The 27,809-nt window shown below is 58.8% G+C and overlaps 1 protein-coding gene across 4 annotated transcripts; it reads right to left on the bottom strand.

Annotated features, from left to right (window-relative positions):
• Nucleotides 1–591: 591 nt before the first annotated feature.
• TMEM255B (transmembrane protein 255B) lies at nucleotides 592–27,490 on the bottom strand. 4 transcript variants are annotated; one of them, XM_079137423.1, is made up of 9 exons: nucleotides 27,330–27,490; nucleotides 24,184–24,326; nucleotides 22,130–22,192; nucleotides 15,569–15,658; nucleotides 11,245–11,325; nucleotides 10,344–10,429; nucleotides 8,468–8,627; nucleotides 7,734–7,877; nucleotides 592–1,830 (listed from the first exon to the last, which is right to left on the bottom strand). In XM_079137423.1, exons 1-9 carry the CDS (start codon nucleotides 27,376–27,378, stop codon nucleotides 1,666–1,668), a joined length of 981 nt encoding a protein of 326 aa, XP_078993549.1. In that variant the 5' UTR covers nucleotides 27,379–27,490; the 3' UTR covers nucleotides 592–1,665. The 4 variants fall into 4 exon arrangements, with proteins under 4 accessions (XP_078993549.1, XP_078993551.1, XP_078993552.1 ...); XM_079137425.1 differs by having other exon boundaries at nucleotides 592–1,602; XM_079137426.1 differs by lacking the exon at nucleotides 7,734–7,877.
• Between the last annotated feature and the right edge of the window lie 319 nt (nucleotides 27,491–27,809).

Here is a 27,809-nt window from a genome sequence, read left to right as displayed (position 1 = left end):
GGAGGTCAGGGGCACTGGGGTCTGGTTCCTGGAGGTCAGGAGAGCTGGGGTCTGGTTCCTGGAGGTCAGGGGCACTGGGGTCTGGTTTCTGGAGGTCAGGGGCACTGGGGTCTGGTTTCTGGAGGTCAGGGGCACTGGGGTCTGGTTCCTATAGGTCAGGAGAGCTGGGGTCTGGTACCTGGAGATCAGGGAATTTGAGGCCGGCTGGGCCCAAGGCTGTCAGCTCCAAGGAGAGATCCAGGTCATGTTCTCCTGAGGCTAATTTCAACAAAATGATAATCAAGAGTGATGAGTGCGCAATCTAGGGGCCGTCTCTGCCACCCAGAGACTGGTCAGTAGCTCCTGGGCGGTTGCCAGGTGTTCTCCACATGCCAGTCCTGTGTTCTCTGCGTGCGGAGGTGTGCTGCGGCCAGCAGGGGGCGCAGGAGCCACGTCTGCCCTGTCCCTGTCCAACAGTCCCCGCCCCCTGTCCTGCCAAGGCCCTGGTCTTTCTTCCCCATGGGTCTAGGACTGCGTTGGGGAGGGAAGACCCCACCCCCACTCCAGGTGCTGCAGCTGAATCTGTGAAATAAACAGACAGGCACGCGGAAGGGGACAGGTTTATTGTGTGCCTGGGCATCCCGGGAACCCCGGGAAGCAGCCCGCAGACCTGGAAGCAGGGAAGGGGCAGGAAGGGCTGGCCTCTCCTCCTAGCCCTCCTCCTGGTGGTCGGAGAGGTGCCGAGTCCCTCTGCGACCGTCCTGGGGCAGACTCGCCTGTCCCTGCCTTGGATGATTTCCAGGACGCTCTGGCTGGAGGGAATCCACCCAGCATGTGCACACGCTGGGGCGCATTCCGATGGCTCACAGCTCATGCAGGGACTCTGCACAGTCAGTCGGGACCTGGCCATCTCTGAGAGCGAGCACTCTGGTCTCTTCACCCGTGCTGGCAGGGTGGCCACACATGGGACCCTCAGTGCATGACAGAGCAGGGAGACCTGGGTCCCGCCCGGGCCATCTGCGCTGGCGTCCCCTTGAACAGAGATCAGATGCTCGATGGCACCTTCCCGGTGGCAGGCTGCAGGTGGACAGTCTCTGGGCAGTGTGAGGAGCAGCACAGGACCCCAGGGTCCCAGGCAGCACTCGGCAGATGGGCCTCGACACGAAGGTGGCAGATCTGTGTCCCAGCACTGAGCGGGCAAGAGGACACAGGCCTCGAGTGCAGGCCTTTGGAAGCAGGGTTGGAGATGGCTTTTCTTTCCAAGCAAATGTCAGTAGAACACGGCACTAAGGGTCAGATGGGGCCCAGTCCCATCTTACACACAAATACAAAAATCTACACTTTTCCTTAAGGAATGAGGTTAAGAGGAAGGTAGGGAATGAATCTGTGGCTTGGTGAGTGATGGCAGGTGTCAGAGCAGCCCCTTTCAACCAAGGAGGCCGGGCTGAGCCTATGGTGTTGGCTTCATGCTAAGAGAGGCAGAAGCAGGGCTGCCACGGGTGTTGGCCAGACTCAGCTTCCACCTTCATTCGTGGCTCAGGATGGGCCCCTGAAGGGGAGGAGGGCACAGCCTTCCAGAACGCTATCCAGCCCTCGAGGAGGTCAGCTGCTGAAGCAGGATTTCTAGAGGTGGCGTTTTTAAAAAACAAGCAAAACCAAGTCACTTTCCATTCTGCCACCCCAGTGTCAGGGTGCGTAAGGGGGCGGCTTCTCCCCCGAGAGGCAGTAGGCTGGCACACAGGGCGTTGGGGCATGGGGTGGAGGCCCATGGTGGGAGTCCTGAGAGGCAGGCGGCAAATCCTCAGGCGGACGGAGGTCAGTGGAGGCTGAGGCCGAGAGGATGCTGGAGGGCTGCAATCGAACAGAGGCACCCTCAGTCAGCAGGGGCCTGCCTGCGCGCTGTCCAGAGCACTCGCCAGGCCCACCATGGTGTGCAGCCCTCCTGTACCCAGGGCCCCGCCCAACCAGGATCCCGAGGGAGCCCCCAGCCAGGCAGGCCCAAAGAGAGGGGCTGAGAGCCAGCACTGCTGCAGGCTCCTGGGCGCAGACCGCGCCCAAAGCCTCCAGGGACCCTGAGGAAGGTGCTCGGAGCCCCTCCCCATGGTTTCCTTGCCCCTCAGCCTCGAGTCTGGCACCAAGGTCTGACCCAGAGGGTCAGGGGCAGCTGGGAGCCAGGTTCTCCGGGCTCACCCAACACTTCATCCTTCAAGGGAAACATGAGGCCATCAGCGTGCACTGCACAGGTGACAAGGCACACATCACGCACACAGCTAGGAGTTCCACGGAAGGCATTTTTCAGATGTGAGTGACTTCTTTTTTTTTTTTTTTTCCCAGTACCGGGGATTTAACTTAGAGGTGCTCTGTGACTGAGCTACATTCCCAGCCCTTTAATTTTGAGACTGGATCTTACTAAGTTGCACAGGCTGGTCTCAAACATGTGGTCCTCCTGCCTCAGCCTCCAAAGTCTCTGGGATCACAGATCACCCGGCCACATAAGATTAAAATTTAAATATATTGAAGCCATAATTGGGGACAGGCAGTTAGTGTAGAAATAGGGGATGGGGTCAAATCGAGGAAATGAAGCCATGAAGCCATCTGCCTCTGGAAGCTGGAGACTGCCCCTGGGAGAATGGAATGTTAAGGATCTCTGGAGCCCATTGATTACCAAATTTACCTGCCTTTATCAAGGGCTGCAAGCAAGGAGCTGCTGATTAATGGCCCCTGGGCCCTTACCTGCCTCAATCACCTTGGCCCTCTTCCTGCCTATGGCTTCTCACTAGGCAAAACCAGGCCTAGTCGAGTAGGCAGGAAGGAGAGATAAGGGGGAGAGAACTGGAGAACAAAAGAGACTTTAACCTATAAAAGATGTCGGGTGCGCTCACTTCTTGGGACTTTAGAACATCAGCCATGGCCCCCTTCTTCCTGCCGGGAGAAGTCTGTATTATTACCTTTAAATAAAACCTTGGCGTGCTATTCTAGTGTTCAATATTCAACATTAGAAGGAGCAGAACTCGTCACCGGTAAACGGTGGTATCAATATGACTGAGTAACAATGGAATATTACTCAGCCATAAAGAATGATAAAATTATGGCATTTGCAGGCAAATGGATGAAATTGGAGAATATCATGCTAAGTGAGATAGGCCGATCTCAAAAAGCCAAAGGACGAATGATATCGCTGATAAGTGGAGGATGACACATAATGGGGGGGAGGGAAGGGTTAGAGTTAGGGTTAGGGAGGGGGGCAAGTATGGAGGAAGGAAGTACTGTATAGAGGGTAAAGAGGGGTGGGAGGGGTGGGGGGAAGGGAAAAAATAACAGAATGAATCAAACAACATTGCTCTATGTAAATTTATGATTACACAAATGGTATGCCTTTACGCCATGTACAAACAGAGAAACAACATATATCCCATTTGTTTACAATAAAAAAAAAATAAAAATAAAAAATAAAAAAAAGAAAGTGTGGAAATAGAAAAAAAAAAAAAATATGACTGAGTAAAGCAGATCACCCTTCCTAGCGTAGGTAGGTGGGCCTTGTCTAACCAGACACGGGCCTTAGAGAAAAGGCAGAGGCCTTTGAAAAGGGAGGAGTCCTGCTTCAGACACTTGATTCCAAGTTCAGCGTCAGCTCTTCCCTGTCTCCAGTCCATGTGGCCAGCAGACAGTGGACCTGCCCCCTCCATAGCTGTGAGACCCAACCACTTAGAACAAATCTCTCCTATGTCATGCTCTGTGTGTTCTGCTTTTCTGGAGAACCCTGAAAAGTCACATAGACGGGCAAAAGTGACAGAGAGAAGGAAAATGTTGGGGAATAGTGGAAGTCTTAAAGCAGCAGATCTTCCGGCCTCTCTCCTCTGCCAGGAAGTCTCTTTATTTTTTTCTCCTTTTAAGTTCTCAGGGTTGAAAAACTCCTTCTTAAAGTTGATACTTCAATAAATACACAAAAGACTCCTGTGGACTAACAAAGGATGCAGCTTGTAAACTGACTGGACACGCCATTTAATGCTGCAGCTGGTGCTCAGGGACTTTGAGGCATGTCTGTCACCCCTCCCAGGTGGCTCCCTGCTGCAGAGCCCAGGGGCCAGTCAGCCTCACAGCCCTAAGGCAGCATCTCCTCCAAAGGGGCAGCAAGTCACTATGTCGAGGTCTGCAGCCCTGCTCAGGGCCCTCTGCTCTCCTCCCTTTCTTTCTCTCTCCCAAACCCACATACCTTGCTGACCTCAGGGCCCAAGTGAATCTCCAGAGGACTATCTCCTAGCTCTCTGGAACAGCTGGTTCCCCAACATGAGTCCACTTTGTTCTTCACTGAAAATGAGCAGCCACACAAATCTTGTACTACACCACCACAAACCACAAAGGAAGCCTCAGGAACCACACTAGGAACACCCAGGAACCAGAGAGGAAACCCCAGAAACCATGGAGGAGACCCCAGAACCACAGAGGAAGAATCCAGAACCACAGAGAAAATCCCAGAACCAGAGAGGAAACCCCCAGAAACCATGAAGGAGACCCCAGAACCACAGAGGAAGAATCCAGAACCACAGAGAAAATCCCAGAACCAGAGAGGAAACCCCCAGAAACCATGAAGGAGACCCCAGAACCACAGAGGAAGAATCCAGAACCACAGAGAAAATCCCAGAACCAGAGAGGAAACCCCCAGAAACCATGAAGGAGACCCCAGAACCACAGAGGAAGAATCCAGAACCACAGAGAAAATCCCAGAACCAGAGAGGAAACCCCCAGAAACCATGGAGGAGACCCCAGAACCACAGAGGAAGAATCCAGGAACCACAGAGAAAATCCCAGAACCAGAGAGGAAACCCCCAGAAACCATGAAGGAGACCCCAGAACCACAGAGGAAGAATCCAGGAACCACAGAGAAAATCCCAGAACCAGAGAGGAAACCCCCAGAAACCATGGAGGAGACCCCAGAACCACAGAGGAAGAATCCAGGAACCACAGAGAAAATCCAAGAACCAGAGAGAAAACCCCCAGAAACCACAGAGGAAACCCTAGAACCACAAAGGAATCCTACAGAAACCACAGAGGAAACCCCCAGAAACCATGGAGGAAACTCAAGAACCACAGGGGAAACCCCAGGAATCACAGGGGAAACCCAGTAATCACAGAGGAAACCCCAGGAATCACAGGGGAAACCCCAGGAAACAGAGAGGAAACCCCAGGAAACAGAGAGGAAACCCCAGGAATCACAGGGAAACCCCAGGAATCACAGGGGAAACCCCAGGAATCACAAAGGAAACCCCAGGAATCACAGGGAAACCCCAGGAATCACAGGGGAAACCCCAGGAATCAGAGAGGAAGTCCTCGTGGAAGGAGCCTCACTGGGATCAGGACCTGCCCACAGGTGGCCCCATCAGCAGGTGGACAGAGCCCCTCGCTGACAGGACTCAGGTGAGGCCCTTGCCTCCCTTACCCCTCTGCACTTCATGCTGGGAAGCCGCTGGTGTGAGCGACCTGAAACCTTGAGTGTTTTTTTGGCTGGCAGCTCAAAGCCACCCTCAGACCAGCCACCTGAGGTGCGGGAGCTGCTCAGCGCCCTGACCTGGGTGCCCTGACCTGAGCACCCTGACCTGGCAGAGCACCAACATGCGCCCTTCCCTCTCTGTGCCTGGTTTCTGAGGAAACATGGCTCCCAGGCCGTGGGCCTTCTCCCCCCAAACCTGGTTGTATCTACATGTCGGACTGCACACCCACACGTGCTGTTGGTGGATGCTCAGCCGCCCTCGGCCAGGGCGCGAGGGCCTCCCCTGGGAGGAAGGGGAGATTCCTGCCTGAAGCGCGGGGCCCAGGGCAGAGGCAGGCGGAGGCAGGCGCAGCCCAAGCAGGCAGGCCATGCTCTCAGGCACGTGGGAGTGGCTCCCTGCCTTGCGCAGGACCTGGTCTCTGCCTGGATCACTGGCTCTCCACGGCCAGGGGGAGTCCAGGCTGGGGAGAGCAGGATGGCCCTGTGTCCTCCAGGCCTTCCACACACCCCATAGATAGACTTTGCCAACAGACAGCACCAGGATCCAGCAGCCCAAGGTCCAGGCACCAGACAGGCACGTCCCTGGTGGCTGCTCCTGGGCAGCAGGGTCAGGCTGAGCGCCCGTGCGTGTTCCTGGGGCCTGTGCAGGCCAGGGTCCGGGTCCAGGGGAGCTCCTGACAGGGCCCGAACAGTCCTGCTGTCCTGGGCCCTGTCTGGGTCCAGCACACCCCAGATGAGGGGAGGAGGGCAGAGCAGAGCCCTGGCCCACAGCATGGTTCCAGCTGACAGGGGCTTCCTTGATGGGACCGGGCCAGCGTCCCTAAGCAGGCGCGGGGAAGCTCGTGGGGAAGCGGGAGGCTGGAGCTTGTGCTGGGGCCACCTGCTCCTGGTAGCCACACTGCAGGGTCCTCGGCCAATGCTCCTGCCATTTCCTGAGCCTTTAGGCAGCACCTTCCTCCCAGGAACAGGAGACTCACCCTGAAAGGGTCTAGTTTTCTCCGGGTCAGGAGCCCCTGGCCTCTGGGGCCAGGCATGGCGCCCACCAGGGAATCCTCTGGACATCCTTCCAGCTGTCACTCACAAGCCTGGATGGGCTCCTCAACCTCGCAAAGGACCCCTACCTTCCTCCTGAGTCCAAAGGCCCCAGTGCAAGGCCCTGGCTTCATTTCCAGATGAGCAGAGAAGACTCAGGCACAGAGAGAAGGGTGAGGACGGGCCAGCACAGTGGCCTCATGTCCCTGACCCACAGCCTACAGTGTCCCTGTCAGAATAGCTAGTGGGACCCTCTGCTCAGATCCCGGGCACCTGGCCCCACACCTGCTTCTGGCCCCACCTCCTTGAAGACCTGGAGCTGAGATGGCCACGCTCTCTGGTGCAGCTGACGCCTGGCCACTCAGTCCTGGAGCCCCAGCAGACCCTGCCCGTGACCGCCGGGGCCGGGGTGTGCACTCCTGTCCCCGAAGTCGCCCTCTCCCCGAGTCTCCCTCCTGGGTACAGACCCCGTGGAGCACCTGGAGACCTGCCTTCAGCCCCGCCTCCCACAGGCCTTGGGACGCACGCTTCCACACGGACCCACACGCAGCTCTGCAGGCGTGGCTGCTCCATGACACCCAAAGCCATCAGGCGCCTCCACCAGAAAGGAAGCCTGGCTCAGGCGGACCAGGGCTCCCACCTGCCCCAGAGGACACTGCCACCTCTGAAAGGGCTTCTGTGGCCCCAACAGGGCCCCTGCACATATGGGCAGAGACCAGGGCCTGCCCAACACCCTGCAGTGCCCAGGCACCCACCAGAGGACAACGCCCAAAGGCCCAGTGCCGAGGCCCTGAGTCAAGGTTCCGCTGGACCATGGGGCCTGCTTCACCACGGCCGCCACGGCCCAGCACGCATAGCAAGCAAAGCTGTGGAGAGCACGGCGCTTCCCCAGGGTGGCCCAGGGCCCACGGCACTGCCCAACAGCCCCGGCGGGGCCACCCCATAGTCGAGGGTGCGGGCAAACCTGACTTCTGTCGACTAGCTCGCTGTGCTGTGCCCTTGGGCATCCACCTGCTAGGGTGATGGCCGTGCTCCTCAGCGTGGAGCCAACTGGCAGCCAGGAAAGCAGGCGCTGGCAGAACCACGTGGTCGCCAAGCCACGGGCAGCAACAAGCCCCAAAGGCCACGTCACCCTGTATGGCCCCCAGTGGGCCCACCATCACCTGGGCAGCAGCCAACACCACTGGCCACTGTGTGCAGGGCACACCTGGCTGGACAGGTGGCATGCACCTACCTGAAGGGGCAGCGGGTAGGACGAGCAGGTTGGCACACTTGGGGGCGGTGGGCAGAAGCCAGTGTAAGCCAGTATCTGCTGGGCAGGGTTGTAGAGGATCTGAGGTGGAGAGGACCGACTGTAGGCCATCTGGGACAGAGGGACCTGCGGGAGACGAGAGGCTGTCAGCACTGCCCCCGTCACTGACGGGAAGTCCCAGCATCCTCGAAACTGGTCCCATTGGATGGGAACTTCCACCTGGAAGCAGGTTGGAGCCTGGAGATGCAGCCTCAGGTGAGAGGGGAGAAGGGAGACTATAGGGGAAGCCAGGCCTCCCCTGACTCCATAGGGCTTTCTGGGAGTAGAAGCCCTGGAAAGCAAGAGGCTGAGCAGCAGTTCATAGGGGCCCACACTGTCCCCGGAAAGAGCCAGTGGCTGCCCTGGAGCCTCTACCCACACTTATTCCAACCAGCCAGGACTGCCCAGACCTGCCTCCTGGGAGGTCATGAACCCCACAGGTGACCCAGGTGAGCCAAGCTTCGTTTCCTAAGTGGGGACTTGGCGTGACTGCCTCTGCGGTAGGGACAACCTGGGGTTCTACAAGCGCTGGGGGTCGTCCTGTGGCAACAGGCAGTGGCACCAGCTGTGCCCTGCTCACTGTGGTCACAGGTGCTGGCCTAGCACGCTCCTGCTAGGCAGCCCCGCAGAAGGAACCACACTCTGGCCAGTGGCTGGAAACACAGGGGGCCACTCACCATGTCCTTGAAGGCCCCCAGGACTGCAGCCGTGACAATGCCCACACACAGGCCCAGGACGTTCAGCACCGTGGAGACCCACAGCAGCCGGTAGAGGTGGACCACATCCTGACAGCCACGCACGCCCACAAACTCATAGTAGGTGGGCGAGGGCTCCGTGCTGCAGAAGGAGGGAGGAGCGGTGTCAACACCCTGTGGGCTGGAGCGTGGCCAGGCGACCACCCCGAGGCCCAGGTGACCCGTGCCCAGGTGACCACCTCAAGGGCTGAACTGTGGTCTAGTGACCTCACACTTGGGCAATGCAGGTCTGGGGAAGAAGTGAGCACTGGAGGCAGATCGACCCCACGCAGGGCACCTCCAAGTGCAGAGAAGCCAGTCTTGGTCCACACTGGCCCTGTGGAGCCAGGTTAGTTCTGGGAGGCACACAGTGAGAGGGCTCAGTGCATCTGCAGCCACGGATGCCAGGATGCCTCTGGCAAAGCCACACCACATCCGTACCCCTGCCCTGGGCACCAGGCTGCACTGAGAGGGCAGAGGCCAGCCATGCTTTCCATGAGTGACACTGGACTGGGCCAGCAGGCAGAGGGCAGGGCTGACGTCCAGTCCTCTGCCTCACAGCCCTGAAGGTGATGCCTGCAGGGCCATCTTGCCCTCCCAGGCAGGCAGACGTCCAGGTGGGGCTGGAGTACGGGCACACCTCGGACCATGCACCTGGTGTCAGGCTGCTGCAGGGGTGGGCGCCCTGTTTCCAGAGGGGCAAAAGCCCTGGGAAGCTGTGGCCTCCGTGTCCCCTACTGGCCTTCTGGGGTCCCTGCTCCCTGGAGCATGAGCTTCAACTCCGGCTTCCCCAGACAGGTGGCTCCCAGGCTGGGCCCCAAGTGTGCACCTCGGGAGGCGGGGGTGGCCTCCCTGCATAAACACCGGGCTGTGGGGTGCTTTCCACGAGCTCCTGGGCAGCACAGGAAGGGCACCTGCCACCACACATCCCCACACTGGGAGCCACCGTGAGGTGGGTCAGCAGCTGCCCATCAGCAAGACCTGTCCAGGCCCTGGCTCTGCCTGGAACAGGCAGCAGCTCAGGGCAATGCCCCCTACACCCACACCAATGAAGCCCCCCGGGCCCAGGTGCTGGGGAGGGCACCTTGTGAATTGTTGGCATTTCTTCCCAAGGTGCCAAGAAGACCCACCCTCACAGCCCTGTGCTGCCCAGGTGCAGCCACCCCGGCCAGGCTTCCATGGTCCTGGGGGCTCACAGGGCCTCCTTTGGACGGATGGGAGCAGCAGAGCCAGGCTGAGAGCAGACACCTGCTCCCTCAGGGCCCAGGAGGGAATGGCAGCAGGAGGGGAGAGGGCCCCGGGAGGCGGCCTGTCACACAGGCACCGGCCTGGCCCTGGGCACAGCAGCAGGCAGCCCCCCACTGTGTTGCAAGTGCCCTCCAAGCCAGCAGGTGGCACTTTTCTCAAGCAATCTGGGGTCCCTCCACAGCTCTGGGGGTCCATCTGCATTGGCAGGGCTGGCCAGGGCGGCTCCCCCTGGGGCTCACTGGTAGGTGCAGAGTGTGCACCCCAAGTCCCAACTCACTGGCCCCAGCTCCGGCCCTGAGAAGGGACAGTGCAGGGACTCGCTGGTGGCCACCTGTGGCAGTATGTGACCGGCAGAGGAGGGGCAGCCTCTGCAGCACAGCTCCTGGCCCCACCAGTGGTGCCTGTTCCGCACTCTAACCAGGCGCTGGTGCAGAGAAAGGGCGAGCTGGTCAGGAGGCAGCACATGGGCCTTGCCCAGGCAGGCGCCACCAGCGGACCTTGCTCCGGGGACGCCACAATGCCGGCAGGTTGCTCTCCCGCCTACTGCAAGCCGTGCACCAGGTGACCTCACCTCCCGCAGGCGTAGAGGTCACAGCAGTAGCAGGTGTTGCTCCTCACCTTCAGCTGGCACTTGCCATTGAAGGAGTAGCAGGTGACCTGGGGACACAGGGACAGACAGGTCCATCTGGGGCCCAGCACCTTGTCCTCCCCACTCATGCCAAGACCTTCCTGATCCTGGCAGGGGCCTGCCCTGTCCAGGCGCAGCAGGGGGACACACGTCCAGACTCCCTCCCACTGCCACAGGGATCCGTGCTGCTGTGAGTCATAGCCGCCTCCTCTCCAAGATGCCCTAAGCACTGGACAACCTCTGTGGGTCGGGTGGGGGGTGGCCACTCACTGCCCCTCCTCTGACACCAGCGCTCAGTTTGAGAGGCCGCATTTAGTTAAAGTGACGGATCTCCACAGCACTGGTGTAGGATGACCAGGCAGAGCCGCCTGGAGCTGAGTGTGAGAGAGGGTGGCCTCCCCACTCCACCCTGTGTGGACAGCTGTGTGAACTTGCCATGGGTCTGGTGTGCACCTGCAGCGGCCTCCACCTGAGGCCACCTCCTGCTCCCGTCATTCCTAGCATCCCTCAGCTGGCGTGAGACCTCGCTGCAGCTGTCCTCCACCCAGGAAAGGCAGCAGCACTGAGTCAGTACAAATGCCGGCTGGAAGGCCACACGAAGCAACATGAATGAACCGCAGCTCATGTGTCCAAGAAGCAACCCACAGCTGTGGTTCCAAAGAAAGCACAGGACATTGAATGATCAAACTGGCCCAGAAACACACCTGGAGCTATGAGTGTCCTACTACTCCACAGTGGAAAGAGTGGCAGGAAGATGTGCTGGAATCAAAACAGTCACCCTATGACCAGACAGAACCCGTGGACTCCTGAGTCAGTCAGGGAGGCCAGGCCGGCCAGAGCTCACCTCTGTCTGGTAGGTGTCATACAGGTATCCTGCCCCACTAGAGTAGAACTGACATCTTCCCATACTGAGGGGCCGTGGTTCCTAGAGAAGAAATACAGAGGAAATAGAATCGTATTCCCAATCAGGAGCGGCCAGAGGCTGTTCCAGATCTGCCTGCTGTGGACCCAGAGCCCAGAGCACACTAGCCAGAGCCTGCCAGAGAGTGCAGCTGGCTCCTGTGCAGAGGCAGTGCAGCAAAAGCCCAGAGCAGGGGCACCCTCCAGCCACGCAGCGGGAGAAGGGTGAGTCGGCCCTTTAGCCTGATGAGGAACTTCCCACAACTCTACACCAGGCTCTGCCTCTCTTGCTAAGAGCAAAACTGCTTTTTTCTACTTTGGAAGGTAGCAAGAAGGATTTTGAGCAAATTCACTCAGACATCCAACCAGCTCATGTAAGCACTCACCCAAACATCCACCTATTCATCCAGTCCTTCAGTCACCTATGCGTCTGTCCAGTCACCTTCTGTGCATCACCACCCACCCACCCATCCATCCACCATCCTTCCACCTGTCCATCCATCCACCCATGCATCACCCATACACTCACCTATCCACCATCCATCCATCATCCTTCCACCTGTCCATCTAGCCACCCATGCATCATCACCCATGCACTCATCCATCCACCATCCATCCATCATCCTTCCACCTGTCCATCCACTCACCCATGCATCATCACCCACACACTCATCCATCCACCATCCATCCATCATCCTTCCACCTGTCCATCTACCCACCCATGCATCATCACCCATACACTCACCTATCCACCATCCATCCATCATCCTTCCACCTGTCCATCTAGCCACCCATGCATCATCACCCATACACTCACCTATCCACCATCCATCCATCATCCTTCCACCTGTCCATCCACTCACCCATGGATCATCACCCACACACTCATCCATCCACCATCCATCCATCATCCTTCCACCTGTCCATCTACCCACCCATGCATCATCACCCATACACTCACCTATCCACCATCCATCCATCATCCTTCCACCTGTCCATCTAGCCACCCATGCATCATCACCCATACACTCACCTATCCACCATCCATCCATCATCCTTCCACCTGTCCATCCACTCACCCATGGATCATCACCCACACACTCATCCATCCACCATCCATCCATCATCCTTCCACCTGTCCATCCACTCACCCATGCATCATCACCCACACACTCATCCATCCACCATCCATCCATCATCCTTCCACCTGTCCATCCACTCACCCATGCATCATCACCCACACACTCATCCATCCACCATCCATCCATCATCCTTCCACCTGTCCATCCACTCACCCATGCATCATCACCCACACACTCATCCATCCACCATCCATCCATCATCCTTCCACCTGTCCATCCACTCACCCATGCATCATCACCCACACACTCATCCATCCACCATCCATCCATCATCCTTCCACCTGTCCATCCACTCACCCATGCATCATCACCCACACACTCATCCATCCACCGTCCATCCACCATCCTTCCACCTGTCCATCCACTCACCCATGGATCATCACCCACACACTCATCCATCCACCATCCATCCATCATCCTTCCACCTGTCCATCCACTCACCCATGCATCATCACCCACACGCTCATCCATCCACCATCCATCCACCATCCTTCCACCTGTCCATCCACTCACCCATGGATCATCACCCCTACACCCACCCATCCACCATCCATCTATCATCCTTCCACCTGTCCATCCACTCACCCATGCATCATCACCCACACACTCATCCATCCACCGTCCATCCACCATCCTTCCACCTGTCCATCCACTCACCCATGGATCATCACCCACACACTCATCCATCCACCATCCATCCATCATCCTTCCACCTGTCCATCCACTCACCCATGCATCATCACTCACACACTCATCCATCCACCATCCATCCATCATCCTTCCACCTGTCCATCCACTCACCCATGGATCATCACCCACACACTCATCCATCCACCATCCATCCATCATCCTTCCACCTGTCCATCCACTCACCCATGCATCATCACCCACACACTCATCCATCCACCATCCATCCATCATCCTTCCACCTGTCCATCCACTCACCCATGGATCATCACCCATACACCCACCCATCCACCATCCATCTATCATCCTTCCACCTGTCCATCCACTCACCCATGCATCATCACCCACACACTCATCCATCCACCATCCATCCATCATTCTTCCATCTGTCCATCATGTATACATACAAACATCCATCATTCCTCCATCCATCCTTTCATCTATCTTTCAATCCAACACTCTACCATGTACTCAATTGTCTTATCCATTTGTTTCCAATATTCATGGAGGGCAACAGCCTCAAATTACAAGAATGCCAAGACAAGGCAGAGTTCCCACCTGATTCATAGACAAGTCAGTGAGTAATACCAATAAATTGACAATTACAGAATGCTTACAATTGTTGTGGCAGAGGATAGTGAGGGCCACACAGAAACTGTAAAATGCCACTAGTTGTACAATCTGTAAAGAACTTAGGACCCCAGCCTGTATTTGGCTTTCTTACTGTGTTCCTCCACTTCTCACAGCATTCCTATTTCTGACCCAAGAAGAGTCTGCAACCCCTGGTCATTCTGGAGGAGGAAAACCACTCCTGTTTTCTCAGGAGGGAGATGCTGGGCATGGCACACACCAGGCCTGCTCTAGCTGGGTCCATTTGTAGAAAACAGTCACATCTCTGTCATTGTGCTGTCCTCTTCCTGGGGAAACCATACCAGGGCCAGAGCAAAAGGGCAGGAAGAAAAACACCAGAGGTGTGCAGGGGAAGAGGTGAATGGAGACTGCAACATGAGAGCTTCAGACAGATAGCATCGAAGCTCCCAGAACAGTGTTCAGTGATGGTAGTCCTGCAGGGTCTTCACCTCCAATGTGGCACTTTCTACATCCACCCCTACTAGACTTCCCAGTGAAAAGTGATTGGATGGGGATGGCGTCCAGTAAGAATCACCTATGCAATCAGCCACCGGGGAGATAAGGTTAGTGCATACACTACCACTTGCCAACCAGGGTAGACTGAGACAGAGGTCACCCCTGCTACAGCCTGGCCATCTACAGGGTCATGGTGGACCATTGGAAGCCAGAAGTTCCTCCTACTGATTGATGTATCAATGAGTGTAACATACCTGCTGTAGACACCTCTTCTACTCCACACTATGCCTCTCAGAGCATCATAGTGCTGCTCACACCTTCTCCTGCTCCACCCTGTGCCTCTCAGAGCATCATAGTGCTGCTCACACCTTCTTCTGCTCCACCCTGTGCCTCTCAGAGCATCATACCTGCTGTTCACACCTTCTCCTGCTCCACCCTGTGCCTCTCAGATCATCATAGTGCTGCTCACACCTTCTCCTGCTCCACCCTGTGCCTCTCAGAGCATCATAGTGCTGCTCACACCTTCTTCTGCTCCACGGTGTGCCTCTCAGAGCATCATACCTGCTGTTCACACCTTCTGCTCCACGGTGTGCCTCTCAGAGCATCATACCTGCTGTTCACACCTTCTGCTCCACGGTGTGCCTCTCAGAGCATTATACCTGCTGTTCACACCTTCTCCTGCTCCACCCTGTGCCTCTCAGAGCATCATAATGCTGCTCACACCTTCTCCTGCTCCACGGTGTGCCTCTCAGAGCATCATACCTGCTGTTCACACCTTCTGCTCCACGGTGTGCCTCTCAGAGCATTATACCTGCTGTTCACACCTTCTCCTGCTCCACCCTGTACCTCTCAGAGCATCATAGTGCTGCTCACACCTTCTCCTGCTCCACGGTGTGCCTCTCAGAGCATCATAGTGCTGCTCACACCTTCTGCTCCACGGTGTGCCTCTCAGAGCATCATACCTGCTGTTCACACCTTCTCCTGCTCCACGGTGTGCCTCTCAGAGCATCATAGTGCTGCTCACACCTTCTCCTGCTCCACCCTGTGCCTCTCAGAGCATCATAGTGCTGCTCACACCTTCTCCTGCTCCACGGTGTGCCTCTCAGAGCATCATACCTGCTGTTCACACCTCTTCTGTTCCACCCTGTGTCTCTCAGAGCATCACACTCCTGTTCACACCTCTCCTGCTCCACCATATTCATCTGGGTCATTATTTCTGCATGATATCACACCACATCCTTCTCCATTTCATTATGTCACCCAGGAGAGCTGACTGTGTTCCATCATGTACCTATCACTGTGGTCTGTGGTTTTGGGGCTGTTATCCACCCACAGGCAGGGAGTGGTACTCACAATGTGTTGTGCAGCAAACACACCATCCACAATAGCACAGCAGAAGGCAGCCACCACACCGAAGCTGATGAACACGATGGCCGCCACCAGCTGGAAGCAGAGGACAAGCAGGACAGGTCAGCTCCTCAGAAAACCTCTCCAGCACTACTCCCATTCCCTGGAGTCTGCCTCCCTCCCTCTGCACTGCCGCCTGCACCCTCTCATGCACACTGCCCCCAGACAGTGCCCAGGAGGTGCAGCTCGATCCTCCACCACTGGTGAAGGTCACGCCTCTGTGATCACAAGAAAGAATGGAAGAAGTGGACGCAGGAAAACAGACATTCCAGGTGGAACAGCATGTCTAACCCCAGGACTGTCCTGGGACAGGGGCGGTGCCAACTCTCTCCAGGGGCCTCCAGCTCAGGGATCCCAGGGACCCACGGGTCTCATCTGCAACAGCAGAGAAGAGGGCCCTAGACCTGACACCTGCACCAGGCCAGGGGTTCCCATCCTGTGGACTTGGCTACTGATGGCTGCCCTTGCCTGCCATAATTGCCTCAGTTTCCCCAGCTAGAAAGGGCCCTGGGCTCCGTGATTGATCCTCAAGTTGGATAGATGCTCTGGAGTCCCGCAGTACCAGGAGTTCCAGTGCTGTGCATGCAGATGTGACGCAGACAGACAGGGTGCCCCCAGGAACTGAGCCAGGCCGGGGCAGAACCAAGCTCGGGTGCCCAGAAGGGGGCACACTGGGCCTGAGAAGCAGGAAGGCCTGGGCCAGCCCTGAAAGAGGAGGCAGAGCCCTCAGTGGCCTTGGAGAGAGGGCAGCAAGTGCGAGGTCTGAGGGGCGGCAGGGTGGGAGGCAGCCCTGACACCTGAAGCAGACCAGGCGCAGCGCTGAGACCTCCACGGTCTGCACTGCTCCTGTGCAAGAGCAGGACCGAGGTGGAGTCCTGCCCAGCCGGTGGGCAGGAGGCACACCAGGGAGACACCATCCCTCCTGCCCAGCCGGTGGGCACAAGGCACACCAGGGAGACATCCTCCCTCCTGCCCAGCCGGTGGGCAGAAGGCACACCAGGGAGACACCCTCCCTCCTGCCCAGCCGGTGGGCACGAGGCACACCAGGGAGACACCCTCCCTGTGCTTTCCTGCAGAAGTAGCTGGATATTTGTTTGAGGCTGCAGGTGGCAAGCAGCCTCCGCCCCACCTCTTCTGCTTTCAGGAGCCCCAACCTCCCTGCCATGGGTGGCTGGTGGCCTTTCCCAGCCCTCCTTCCCTGGCTCCAGCCTGGATCCTGTAGGCTCAGCACCACTCAACCAGTCTTGCCGAGTTCCTCCTGTCACCCTTGCAAAAAAGCTTCTGCCTAAACCAAGTTCCCAGGAGAGGGCAGCTGGGCCCAGGCTCAGTGGGACGGCAGGCTGAGGAATGGAGCCAGTCCTGCCCAGGCGGAAGAACAGGGGCCTGCAGCGGGCGGGTCGGGGAGAACTGAGCGGTGCTGGGGTCCTGGCCCTGCCAAGATGGAGTGCTGAGGAGGCGGGCTGGCCAGGCCTGGAGCACAGCTCAGAGCACGTGCTGTCCACAGCTGCTTGTCTGGTGCTGGTGGCCGGCCACCCGCAGGATACAAGATGGCCATGAGCCCCGGGCAAGGACCAGCTGCAGGTGGTTTTTGGAGCCAGCCAATGCCAGGGGCTCAGGTGCCTCCTCCCTGTGTCCTTCACCCAAGCCTGTTCTACGTTCCACATGCTGGAATCAAGTTGTCCCTGGCTATCATTGACCCAGCAGGTGGCAGCCCTGTGCTCCAGGATTGGCACCCCCGGCTTGCCCTCACGGTCCCCATGCTGATGCCTGTGAGGGCATGTGGTGACCTTCCCAGAGGCCTGGCCTCGTTCCCTCACTGGCCTTGCCACCTCCTGCCTCAGCACGCAGCTCTTGTGAGGTCCCTGGCCACCTCAATGCCCCCACACCTTTCACCTTGCTTCCGGGTTGCTTGGTGGCAGTGCCAGGCACCAGAGACCCTGCCACCCAGACGCTCATCTCCTGGTCAGTCAGGAAGGCCCCGCTCCCTCACGTCATGTTTGCCTGCTGAACGCAGCTCAGCCCGGCCCCACAGCCTCTCCTGCTCCTGCCCTGCCCTCCTCTGCTCTGACCACCTCCAAGGCTCATTTCCCTGAGAACCAGAGAAACGGAGCTCCCGAGGTCACGGAGACACGATGCACCTGCCCCCCGCCGGCCTGCCTCTTCCAGCACCGAGCCTCCCCTGGCACACTCCCGCTCGCTGACCTCCAGTCCCAGCCCTGCCCCCATCATGCCTGCCCCGCTTCGTGCCCCACTCCTGTCCATGACCTCATCCTGAGACCAGGACACCAGGTCCCCAGAGAACCAGGCCACAGCCGCCTCTGGCACTCAGTCATCCTCCTCATTGGAGGGCCACCCTCCTCTTCACGGCCTCCCAGACAACAAATTCATTAGCAAGGGGTCACGGGAAGGACTTCAGGAAATGGGCCTCCACAGATGCCTCCCTGTCCGTCCCGGGGGCCCCAGCAGGGATATTCCTGAAAACCCAGGGGCGGCTGCTTCAGGGACCGGGGCTCGGCCCCAGTGGCTGTGTCCCAGCAGCTGCAGGGCCCTCGCAGGGTGCACCACCCAGGCCCTTGCAGAGTGGCCACGCACTGGAGACCCTTCCCCCTCACACCTGCACCCTCCCGGCTGCTTCCTGGTGGGGGGCACCGGAAGACTCAGAGGCCTCCCGGAGCAGGGCTCCACCAGGCCTGCTGCACAGGCCACCTCATCCGCCTCCCTCCTGACCCCTCAGGCGGGCCATGCTGCTCTTCTCAGAGGGTCCTGCCCCTCCCTGTGCTCCTGAAGGTCATAGTCCTGTGCCTACAGCTCTGTCCTCTCAGTCATCTGGCTGAGCTGGTGGTGTGACTGCCACAGGCTAAGGAAGCTTGAGACACAAGTGCTCTGAAGCGGACTGGAAGGCACGTGCACTGCCATCCCAACCTGTGTGCATGTGCCTCTGCACACGTGTGTGTTTGTGTGTGCATGCATGTGTGTGCGGGAGTGTGTGCACATGTGTGAGTGTACCTACATGTGTGTATGCACACGTGTTCATGTGTGAGCGTGCACACACGAATATGTGTGTGCATGTGTGTGCATGCGTGTGTGCGAGTATTTGTATGCGTGAGTGTGTGTCTACACGTGTGAGCACATATGTGCCTGCACCTATGTGCACACATGTGTTTGTGTGTGCATGCACATGAGTATGTGCATACATGGGGGCAGGGGATCGGCAGTTAGCAAGCTCTTTTCATCCCTGACCTTGAGGAACCAGCTAGACCACAGAGCTGGTAGTGAAATCAATGGCTGGCATCTGCCTGGTGCAGGAGTGGAGAGGCGCCCAGGGCCGACCCAGGGCAGAGCGTTCTTTGGCTGTCTTTGGAGACAAACACGTAACCAGCACAGATAGTGGTGGGGCCACATCTAATGCGCAGATCCCAGGGAAGCCCTTAGAGGAAAGGGTGCAGGTCTGGGACTGGCCCCACCAGACGGCAGGAAGAGGTGGCAGAGTGCCGCAGGACCTGCCCTGGGCTGCCAGCAGTGCACAGGCGAGGGCGCACTGGGCTTGCTTGCTCTTATCCACTTTGACCTTTCCTTAGGACTCCCTGAGGTACACTCTGAACAGAAGTGTTCCTGTGCACCTGGACACAGCGGGACACATGGTCCTCCTTGTCTGCTGCTGGAGACAGCACCTGACCTGTGCTCAGGAACAGCACACGGTGGCTGCCCTCTGAACCCTGGGGCAGCTGTGTGGCACCCTCGTGCACCAGCGCATTGGCACACACCCCTGCACTGGGCACAGCTGAGGTCCAGGGTGGGCACAGGGTTCAGCTACTGTGCACATTCATCCTACTCAGGCCATCTGGACACCTCCAAGAGGCAGAGGTGAGGCAGAGGTAGGCACCACGGGCCCATCAGGGTCTCTGGGCCAAGGACCTGGCGGCCCAACTTGCACCTGTCTGCAGGTAGACCTGCAACTGTGGCCATGCTGTTTTACCCTGCCACTGTGAGGTCCACGTTCTCTTGGCAAAGCCAGAGAACAGGAAGGAACTGTTGCTATCTGCGGTGACGATCTTTTGAACAGAAATCCCAAGGGATCCCCTGAAAAGCCACTGGAAGCAACAGAGTTCAACAGGGTGCAGGTCGACAAACTCACAAAACCCAGAGGCAAGGAACAACCCGTGCTCAAAATAAGAAAGTAACGCCATTCACAGAAGCCTTGATGAGAACCACCAGGGAGAATTCAGCAACGTCTAACTTCCCTCTGAGAGCTAAAGAACGCTGTCGAGAGAAGCCCTAACCTAAGCAAACGGGAAACGTTCGGTGTTCCTACGTAGCCACCAAAGGAACACTCCTCACGTCCACGTACAGGTCCAGCACTGTCCCTGCCAGAACCCCGGCGGGCTCCCTGCAGAGGTGGACCCCTTGATTCTGAGCCCACGTGGACTCACACAGGATCCAGCTTGGCCAGCACAATGCTGACCAGAAGGGAGTCGGAGGGCTCAGCCTCTCCATCTCACACTCCCGCGAAGCTCATCATCCTGACCGTGTGGCACCCGCCAAGGACAGGGCGTGTGTCCATGGAATGAGTGACAGGCCTTGGTAGAGCCTCACACTCCTGCTCCACGGTCTCCATGACCATGTGGCACTCAGACCTCCCGAACAGCACCAAGGAGTGGACATGGGCCTCCTCACTCCACAGCCAAAACTCGACTCGATGTGGACCAAAGGCCCAAACGGGGCAATGAGAACCTTCCAAGGAACCAGAGGGCCTTGGATCCGACAAGTGCCTCTTGGACATGAGCAAGGAAGGGAAAAGCAGATGGTCAGACATCACCAAAACCGGAACCAAGTGCGACTCCCAGGACACCATGAGGGCGCCACTGCCAAGGGGCTGCCGGCCGCACCCACGCCCCATCAGGCCTTGTCGGGCCACACCAGGCGAGGAGAGCAGCCCACCCCGGGCAGTAGGAGAACTCCAGGTAGACAGGCAGAGCTGGTGTCCTTCCACCAGGGAGCGGACACCAAGCAAGAGGCTTCCCACCTACTCGTCAGCCAGGCCAGAAAAGGCAGGCTGGATGTCCCGCACCTGGCGAGTGGACACAGCCACTGGGGCATCCACACGGGAATAGTATTCATCCATCAAAAGGAAGGGAACTCCGACACCTACTACAGCACGGGGGCCTCGACACCACTGCACGGGGCGGGGAGGCTTGAGGGCATGGTGCTGGATGTAAGAAGCCAGACACCAAACACCACACATCACGCCAGCTACTCCAGCGAAAGCCCAGGATAGGGAGCCTAGCCACAGTGGTGCTTAGGGCCAGGGGTGGGGCACGACAGCTGAAGGAAGCAGGTTCTTGCTGGCACAGAGATGCTCTGATAATGACCGTGGCGTCTCAGAGTGCGATAGGGACCGTGGAGTCACAGGTTCTCTGTGGGTGGATTTATGGTTATTTTCCATACAGCAGTTTTATAGGAAGCAAAAGAATTGGCCCTGGAGGGCAGTGTAGACGCATGCAGCCTGGAGGGCAAGGTGGACGCACACGGGCAGGTGTGGATGCACACAGCTGGAGGGCACTCTGCCTCACCAGCTCCGCCCACCCCAGCTTCACATTCCACTTTTCATCCACCTGAAGCTGGAAGGCCCATGGGCACTGGCCTGGGAAGTGGTGGGTCCCTGGCAGCCAGCAGCCTCCGCGGGGCATGCCTCTGGTCCAGATGCCAGTCCCCAGGCCAGTGTGCCAGGCCCAGGCCATCCAGCAGGAGCAGCCCTGCCCTGGGGAGCGGGGCAGATGTGTGGGCTCAGGGTTCCCTCTCCCTCTCGGCCACCATGAGACAGAGCAACCCTGCACCCAGCAAAGCATCTACTCCCAGGGTCCCCAGGACCCCACCCTGCATCAGGCCCTCTGCCCAAGCACCAGGGCTCACGCAGCTCCTGGCTGTTGGCTGCTGTGGGTCACGAGAGCCGGTACTGCCTCTCTCAGCCAGGATCAGGGACAGGCGACCTGAGGGTACAGCACTATCGGTCCCGGGCTCGCTCATGTGGTGACAACCTCAGGGTGGGTCCTTCCAGCTGGAGACACAGTCAGAGGGCAGCCGTGCAGCTGACGAGGCCTGGGGAAGCAGTGCCTGGCGTCCAGCCACTGCCCTCCAGCACTGCTCCTAAGGGTGCACGCTGCCCTGCTGAATCTGCAAGATTGGCTATTTATTTTTATGACTCTAGTTCCCAAACAGCGCACCAAGCACAGCAGATTTCAAATTAGCCTGATCAACGCTGCTATTCGACATGTCTGAACCCAGGGTCCCCCCTGTCTGTTCTTCCTCCCTGTCCTCAGCCTGGGCCAACCGGAACACCAACCCAGCAACCGAAGGTGCTCTCCTGGACTGAGGCCCTGCCAGGGCCAGCTCAGCACAAGAGGCAGGGCTGCCCTCAGGGTCCCCTCCCCCAGACGCCCAGCTGCAGCTATGACCCTCCCCAGGCCCACGCGGCTGCAGCCCACCCTGGAGGAGAGGCGTGTTTCTTACCATTTGTCTTCTATTCTCCACCAGGTTAATGCCGATGATTCCCAAGAAAGAACCGAAGCCCAGCTGTGGCCAAAGGAAAAACAAGAAGCACAGGTCAGCTTCATGCAGACACACAGTGCAGGCCACCCAGACACCCTTGCCTGCTGCATGCATGGCGGAAGGCAGCCATGACCCTGGGTCCAGCTCTTTGGAGCAGCGGCTGCTCACCAGCTCAGGAGCCTCCAGGTTGCTCACAGTCCAGTGGGTGGAGCATCGTGACCTTGGAGACAGGGTCAGGCTGTGGCGGCCTATTCTGGGTCCCCTTTGATAGCTGTTGGTAGGCAGCCTCTGTCTGACCTGGCTTTTTTGTAGCCACTAGATAAACACACACTGGGCCCTGCGGATCTCGGTCTCCACAGCACCTGAGGCTGGGAGGAGGCGGCAGCGTCTGATGGCGGAGCGCTCCCCAGCCCTTGGCAGTGTGCCAACTTGCTGCACGGCCCGCTTGGGGACTGACTGCAGGAGACCTGCAGTCTGCTCAGAGGGGCCTGTCCCTGGACAGCCTCAGGAGCTGGCCTGCTAGCAGCATCAGCTTGCGTCTGCATGGCCTGAGCAGGCCCCTTGTGGAGCTCAGCATGTGGACTGAGCAGGCCCCTCATGGTGCTCAGCGCGTGGACTGAGCAGGCCCCTCATGGAGTTCAGCAGGAGCCACCTCCCTGCCCCTCAAAGTGGAGTGGCCACCTTCCTCCACAGCTGCCTGAACTAAAAGCTGACTTCCGTCTGGTCACTAGAGAGCTGGTTCACGCCAGGATACGTGCGTCTTCCATAGTGAACTCCAGGTATGAATGCAACTCCAAGGGGAAAATTCTACGTAAGTGAACTGAGAAGAAACAAGAAGCACCACCATGTGAGTCTGACTTGCTGTCTGCAAGAAACCCAGATGAGGCGTGTGCAGAACCAGTGGCCCACTTCCAGAGCCCGTGGAAGGAGGACAGAGGCCTGTGAAGAGGGCCCTTTGCAGGACCCTCGGGCAATTCACCAGTAAGACTTAGCTGTGTCACAACTGGTGAAGGCACAGTCCTGAACCATACACAGGAGGCACAGGTACACAGGGGACACAGGGGCACAGGGGGCAGAGGGGGCACATGGGACACAGGGGACACAGGTGCACAGGGGACACAGGTGCACAGGGAGACATGGGTGCACAGGGAACAAAGGTGCACATGGGACCATATGCAACAACCAGGGTAAGATCAGCAAGTAGCCAATGTGCAGCTAGTGCCTGACCCTGTCCAGCTGCTCCAAGGGGCCAGCCTGGGGGAGAGCAGACCAGCACTCTCCTGGGGACACCAGGAGAAAGAGGCTTTGTGCAGAAATGCTCTGGGTGCTGCTGAGGCCCACAGCTGCTCCAGGGTCAGCAGAGGTCTTGGAAAGCTGCAGGCCCTGGGCTACTTCGTCACCAGCAGCAGCAGGTGCTGTGTCTCCCTTGGGGATTCATTGGAGAGTTTGTCTTTGGGAGCCGAGTTCGCCAGGTCTGACCAGCTGCTGTGGCCGGCTGTCACTCCCTCGGACATCTCTGTGGGCAGCAGAGGGTGTCAGCCCCAGGGTTCTGCTGTTCCCAAGTGGGCATTGCCAACAGAACCTTCAACCGTGGCCTCTTGACAGGACGCTTTTGACGCCCTTGTCCACCTTCCAAAGTGCTGGCGGGTGTCAGTCGTGTGGACTGAAATCCAGGGTCTCCAGGGCTCCGTGCTCCCAGCTCCGGGGAGGCCCCCTGCCTTTCCCAGCTCCTGGGTTGTGGATCTTCTCCACCTTCACCACCCGCCCTCCTCCCCTGATGACCCTGCAGTCCCCCAAGCCGCCTGGATGGTGCAGGACAGCACTCTGTCTTGGGGTCTTCTGACCAGCAACCTCAACTGGCCTTCGTCTCAGAGTAGGACATGAAGGTCACTGGGGGTCATCCTGCATAACAAGATCCTAGTGAGGGTCTCCAGCTCTGTGCGGGGCTGGCAGGGACGATTGGCCCCATGGGCAGGCTGAGCCCTGCCCCGGCCCCCCACGGACCCTGGACTCACAATGATGCCTGGGTAGTAGCCTCCCACGGCCACGTTCTCCGTCCTAGTGGTGGCAGCAAGGCCGATGGTCAGTATGAGGGCAGACACCAGTAGCAGAGACCCTACAAACCACAGGGAGGTCCTCTTCCTTCTGGCAAACCCTTCTGTGAAGAGGACCGGAGAGGCTGGTGAGAGGACTGAGCAGACACTTGGCTTCAGCCACCCAAGAGGGGACCTGGGTCTGGGCACAGCCCTGTCCCTCTTTCATTCCCCCTCCACGCCCAGGCCCAAGGCCCTGGGCCACCTCCCCGACACACCCCCGCACCTCCTTCCGCCTCTCAGAGCAGGAGCAGGGCACATTCTGGGCCCCACGGGCATCGCCACACAGGTCTCTGGCTGCCCGTGGGCACTCCCGAGCCCTGCCCCACAGTGCCACCCTTCGCCGCTCCCTGTGCCACTGAGTCTCTGTCCGGGGAACACTCTTCCCACTCACCCTCCCTCCTCAGGCCCAGGGCGATGTCCTCGGGGCTCCTGCCGCCTGTCACAGGCCCAGTGTGTGCCCACAGGATGCTGCCCAGGCAGGGCCACCTCTGCCGAGCTGCCCAGCCCCTTGTGGCCACAGCAAGGCTAGCACCCCAGTGACAGTGGAGTTGGTGTTCTGAGCTGTCTGCCTGAGAGGGCAGGACCTGAGGACCCCTGTGCAGCCTACAGAGCAGCAACTGCACCTGGCCCTTCACTGAGCGCCTACTGTGTGCCAGGCTGCCTGATACCAAGCAAGAAGGAAGACCCCGGCCCTGGCAGCTCATCGAGTGCCGGCTGCCCTGGCCTGGGCAGGCCAAGCAGGTGCCGCACCCTCGGCCACACTCCTGTCCACAGGCAGAGCACGCACCCTTGCTCCCGAGTGCCCTCCACCTGCAGCGACAACTGCGTGCCTCCAGGTGCGGCCGGGGGGAGTGGGAGCAGTGGGGTCTTTCAGAAAGCAGCCGGAGTCCTCACGGGCTACTCACCAGCACCAACGGACACGCTCGCTCAAAGGGTTTCCAAGAGTACCACAGCGGGACTTCGAGGGTCAAAAAACTAGAAAAGGAGCCACCACGTGACCCAGCTGTCCCACTCCTTGGTTGGAATCCATAAGTTCTGAATCAGCATGCCACAGGGACGCAGCCACATGGACATCCACAGCAGCCGCTTCAGAGCAGCCAAGCTATGGAACCAGCCCAGGTGCTGGTCAACACACGACCACGGTGTGTATGCACAAAGGGTTTTACTTGGCCACAAAGAAGAATGAAATCGGGTCATTTGCTGGTGAATAGATGGAACTGGAGGACATGCTGAGTAAAATAAGCCAGACCCTGAACACCAAGGGGAGGATGCGTCCTCTGATGTGTTAGCTAGAGCAGGAAGGCGTGAGCTGGGCAGGGCGCCCAGGAAACAGGAGAGCCGCCAGGTGGAGGACAGTGGGGGGCGGAAGGGATGAGGGCAGAGGAGTAACTGCCCCTGCGGCGAGGCCAACCTCACCACCAACTACCCTGGACACCCTCACAGGAGCTTAAAAAGCTGCAAGTAAATAGCAGAGGGACGGGGGCAGGAGGGCACCAGGATGGAAGAGAGCCAGTCCCGAGCAGGCAGAGGGCACCCTCAGGCCGCGGGGCACCAGGACAGAAGAGAGCTAGTCCCGAGCAGGCAGAGGGCACCCTCAGGCCACTGGGCACTGGGACGGAAGAGAGCCAGTCCCGAGCAGTCAGAGGGCACCCTCAGGCCGCTGGGCACCGGGACAGAAGCAGGGCCAGTCCCAAGCAGTCAGAGGGCACTCTCAGGCTGGCATGGCTGAGCAGAACCAACACAGGAAGAACAAGCAGGAGCAGACGGGCATGCGCTCACACCTCGCGCCTCCGCACCGTCTGGAGCCACAAGGAGCAAAAACACAAAAAGGAAAGGAAAGCGAGAGACCAGACCAGGCGTGCCTCACGGAGGCTGCGGCCCAGTGGCTAGTGCCGTGGTTTATCAGCAGGGACCTGATGCCTGGGTGGTGTCCCTTCAGAAACACCAGTTCTTGGGTCTTTTTCATTCTTTGTGTGTATTTTCTCCACTACTTTTGCCTGTGGACATTTTTCATTCTCATCATAGTAAAGACATTTTAAATGAAAAAACAAACAACAGACAAAGACCAAAACAGAATACGGAGGCTCAGCAGCAGCAGTTCTTACTGTCGGTGAAACCCAGCACCAGGCCCCAGCTCTCCTCGGAACATGGCCTGGGGAGCCTGCTTTTCTTTCCAGAGTGCCGCTGTTCTCTGCCCTTGGAAGGGCACCCTGCACGGCAGCCGCCGGCCACCTCTGGCAGAGCCCTGGTAGCTGCTGCTCCCGGCTTCCTGTTTTCCCAGCCCAGCCCGGCTCCACAGCTGCACTGGGCTTGATTTGGAAATTAAACAATTGGAGGTTCCGTGAATTTATGTGGAGGAGTTGGGGGGAGGGCATGCCCAGATCAAGCACCTCCCAACGCTGCAGGCACCTTGCCACCTTCACGCAGGAGGAAATTGCCCAGTTCCTTGAAAGGAGCATTTCCCAGAAGACGCTGGAGCCGGGGATAAGGGGGCAGAGGAGCCAGGAGGGGAGGCAGCTGGGTGGGTCCATTTGTCAGTATCCCTGCTCTTCACATGAACAGAGCCCAGCGAAGGGAGACCGGGAGACAGAGGCAGAGAGGCAGACCGAGGAAGGCCATGGCAGAGAGGGGAGAGCACGGAGGGAGGGAGGGGCTGAGAAGCCAGGCGCCGTGGCCCACGCCTATTATCCCAGTGGCTCAGGAGACTGAGGCAGGAGGAGCGTGAGTTCAAGGCCAGACTCAGCGACTTAGTGAGGCTCTAAGTAACAGCCAGACCCTGACTCTAAATAAAAAATGAAAAGGCCGAGGATGTGGCTCAGTGGTAAAATGCCCCTGGGATCTATCCCCGGTACCAGAGAGACAGAGGGGTGCATGAATGGAGAGGGATGAGCTGACCACGCAAGGTGCCCGAGACAGGCTCTAAGGAGGCAGGTGGGACAGGCCCTGGGTCCAGAGTCTTCCCTTGCTCCGCTGCCCCACTGTGACCTGCAGGCCCCAGCCCTCTGGCTCCAGGTTCACTGCCCACCCCGAAAGAGCTCACAGGATGCTCCCGCCACACACCTCACCTGTGGTGTCCAGCAGGGCCAGGGGCCCGGGCATCGGTGGGGGCGGCATCCTGAGGGTGCACGGAGCCGGCACACCTGGGCTGCTCCTCTGCTCACCCTGGGCAGAGCAGTGGTCTGCTGGTGGCTGTGGGTGGCCCAGAAGCAGCCAGCCCTGTCTGCCTCCTTCCCACCACGCCTCTCCTGCCTCCCTTCCCCTCCCCGCCCCCTCCCCCTTCCCCTCCCGCCCTCCAGCCCTCCACGCGTCCCTCCTGTTCTTCTCCCCACCCCGCCCCACACTCCTCCAGCTGGTTCCTGGACACTGGCAAGTGCAGGGAGCGGCAGAGGAGTGAAGCGTGAGTTGCCCGGGTGGGCCAGAGCCCAGAGCCCAGCTGGAGCACACCTGGGGTCCTCCTGCTCCTGGCCTGTACCCCCTTCACAGGGCCCTGGGGCAGCAGCTGGGCTCCTGCTGTTTCCAGCAGGCAGTAGAAAGCAGGCCCGGGT

Source organism: Sciurus vulgaris (genome assembly GCF_902686455.1).
Source record: "Sciurus vulgaris genome assembly, chromosome: 4".
In the NCBI taxonomy this organism is placed as follows: domain Eukaryota; kingdom Metazoa; phylum Chordata; class Mammalia; order Rodentia; family Sciuridae; genus Sciurus; species Sciurus vulgaris.
This window is presented reverse-complemented; position numbering and strand designations above follow the sequence as displayed.